The 2,930-nt window shown below is 44.1% G+C and overlaps 1 protein-coding gene across 1 annotated transcript; it reads right to left on the bottom strand.

Annotated features, from left to right (window-relative positions):
• Positions 1 to 879: 879 nt before the first annotated feature.
• On the bottom strand, positions 880 to 2,924 carry LOC108370338 (uncharacterized). The gene is made up of 2 exons (XM_017625659.1): positions 2,207 to 2,924; positions 880 to 2,054 (listed from the first exon to the last, which is right to left on the bottom strand). The coding sequence occupies exon 2, from the start codon at positions 1,910 to 1,912 to the stop codon at positions 1,406 to 1,408; it is 507 nt and encodes a 168-aa protein (XP_017481148.1). The 5' UTR covers positions 1,913 to 2,054; positions 2,207 to 2,924; the 3' UTR covers positions 880 to 1,405.
• Between the last annotated feature and the right edge of the window lie 6 nt (positions 2,925 to 2,930).

Genomic DNA, 2,930 nt, shown 5'->3' with positions numbered 1-2,930 from the left:
GTGGTACACAGAGCGCGCTATATTGTTTAATCAGAGGCAATACGGGCCAATGGAACATCGATGTTTAGTAAATTTAACTAGGAGCTGGTTAGGGCGGGGAAAAGTGGAATGGTGGCAAACGGAGTGCCCTAGGTGGTGTTACACAATTGAAAAATTGTTTTTTTTTGTTGCTTACTTGTATTATTTGCAGTAAATTCAAAAGATGGCTATGCCTTATAAATTAAATGGGACACAATCTCTCTCTACTATGAAAGGTGTTAGGCGCTAGGTACCGATAAAAGGGTACAAAAAAGGCTTTAATAGGCACATTCATTGCCGCTATAAAAGAAGAGGTACTAGAAAGTTTTATTGAGGAAACATTTCAATGGGATACAACTTTTAAGGAGGCAAAATGGCACCCTTATTACTAACAACGACAGTGGACTTCTGAAATACTTGCTTCAAGTTTATTTTCTAGGTTCTTACGTGGAGCGGGATCGCCTGACTTGAGCCACTTCGAAGCATAGGTTCCGCAGAGTGAGAAGACCTAGCAGTTCTGGCTTTATCTTTGACATTGAAGCAGTACGGATAGCGGTAGAGACCTTTGAACAATTTAAAGCAGAATGTGGTGGTTGTTTCTTTCCAGCACTAATCGCCTAGCCTAGTCAATCCCTTTGGGGCCTTTTATACGTGGAATTATATCCGTTTACTTAGAGTATCTAAGTATTTCTAAATCGGGCAATGAGATTTTCAACTCCCTTACATCATACCTACTTACACTCTTACTGGGGGAATCTTACACCCTTATTTTGTTCTGTAGTGATGAGAGACGTTCCAATTAAAATACAGGAGTTTTGGGCATAGCGCCGTTGTTTATGCAAACGACTTGGTAATTATTGTTAAAGGAAAACGCGGCAGTAATACTTAGAGGGCGGTATTAAACGGGTGTACCCACTGGGGTACTGCTTTTATACCGTTAATCAGGAGATATGAGCAGAATCTTGGTGCGGTTACCTTTGGAGGCACATTGATTGAATATTGTGACAAAGTCAATTTCCCATCAAAACAAAACTTTTTGCATTTCCTCCCGAGCCCTGTGGACTTGCGGACGACTTCTTGGCCTTAGTCTCAGATATATATCGTTACACAGACAGGTCAAGGATGGAAAACAGAATAGGTGTTTTTGGACCCAACAATGCAGCGGGCAGATCATCCACTGTCTTTCAGGCCGAGCTGCTTCGGGCTTTAGAGCATTTAACGAAATATTGACAAATCTCATTGAAATTTATACAATAGGCGACAACAGCAGCAGTTTCAAAAACATGGAAGGTAGATACAAGTTTAAAAGGTGTTAGATATTAAAATACGTACTAATACATAGATTAATTTCATAAAAATTTCTGCAATAAATGGTTTTAATTGAACATTATTTTGAATACCCACCGGGACTACCCAAATCCGTGATGTTCGCATTGGTGGTGTCAACGCCGACTGCGAGGCCGCTGACAGTGGGCGCTAACCGCAAGAGCAGCAGGATGCTCAGCGACAAACTGAGCGCGCTGCAGGTGCTAAAGCCGGCGCTCAACGCAGTACAGACGGATGATGACGACAATGACGCGCCTGCTTGCGTGCGATTGTTGCGCGTTGGCGTGCGCGCGTTCTCATTGGGCGTCGCTGTTGCCACTGTGTCTGGTGGCAGTGCGGATGCGGCGAGCGAAAATGTGGCATTAGAACTATCATTGCCACAGAACACGCTGCTAGTTTGGAGCTGTTTCGCGCGTCGATACTTCTTATAACTGCTGCTGCGTTGCTTTGACGTTAGCGCCGACGCCGATGCCAGCGAACTATGTGCGCTGTTGTTGAGCTCGTCGCCGCCACTGTTGCTTCTGCTGTAGCTGTTGTTGTTGTTGTTGTTGCTGTGATAGAACACCATTTTCCATTGGATTTATGTCGCTCCAGTGGTGAGACAACAACAAGAGCGAGCTTCTTCCCCTGAAGCTGAGGTTGGGGCTGATGACGATTGACGTTCTATTCACTGTAGTCTGGTGTGTATAGTTCTTTATGTTGTTTTTGCACTGTTGAATAGAATGTTGATAGCATGTCATCGTTTAGTACGCGTGAGCACAGAAATAAATTTAGTTTGTGATTTCTTTTTCTTCTTATAAAATAACTTGCATATTTTTTTAACTTTTAATTTATTTCAATTTAAATAATTATTCTTTATTACACTTTTTGTTTTTGTTACAGCTGGCAGCAAATATCCACTACGCCTTCTCCGCGCTAAGCGCTACAACTGTGCGCCGAATCAGCGGGAGGCCAACGTCGCACAAATGTTTGTATTGTAAAGTCTGCGGGTGGGCGTATGGGCGTATGCGCGTATGGGCGTGGCAGTGCGTTTGAACGCGGATACGCGTTGGCTGGGGCTTGTTACGCGCTTGAATTGAATCAGCGGCTTTATTTACACTCGAAATTACTGTAGGCTGTTCTCCACTCTGCTTGCCGCCACACAAAGCAGCTGCGCTTCATCAATGCTCGAATGTTTTTTTTTTTTTAAACGGCTGCCCTCCTCTTTGTTCGCGCCTCCCTCGTAAAACTGTCAATTTACCGCTGCGTTGTCGATGTTGAAGTGTGCGATTTGTATCTTTCACTCACTATTCAGTTGTCTCGACAGTTTATATAGAAATTTATTACTTGTTTACAAATATTCACTCGGTTCACTTGGGTGCCTGCTGGGTGCTGGGAGCGTCGCATACGAATTCAATACGTGACAAGCTCACTACTGACTCGCCGCTTCAACGGTTCGCTGACTGACTTTGCAGACTGTCTATTACACTGCGCAAGCGTGTGTTGCACTAAAAGTACGTTTGCCACAATTGGTGCACATTCGGAATTGACTGACTGACTGACTTCATTGAGGTGCGCTGACAGGCTGACTGACTGCAGCACCGCAC

This window comes from Rhagoletis zephyria, unplaced genomic scaffold, assembly GCF_001687245.7.
Source record: "Rhagoletis zephyria isolate East Lansing unplaced genomic scaffold, Rhagoletis_zephyria_1.1 Rzeph_scaffold_04162, whole genome shotgun sequence".
In the NCBI taxonomy this organism is placed as follows: Eukaryota; Metazoa; Arthropoda; class Insecta; order Diptera; family Tephritidae; genus Rhagoletis; species Rhagoletis zephyria.
This window is presented reverse-complemented; position numbering and strand designations above follow the sequence as displayed.

What these genes read in the sequence shown, in the direction of transcription:
- LOC108370338 (XM_017625659.1), bottom strand. Translation starts at nt 1,912, where the DNA reads ATGGTGTTCTATCACAGCAACAACAACAACAACAACAGCTACAGCAGA.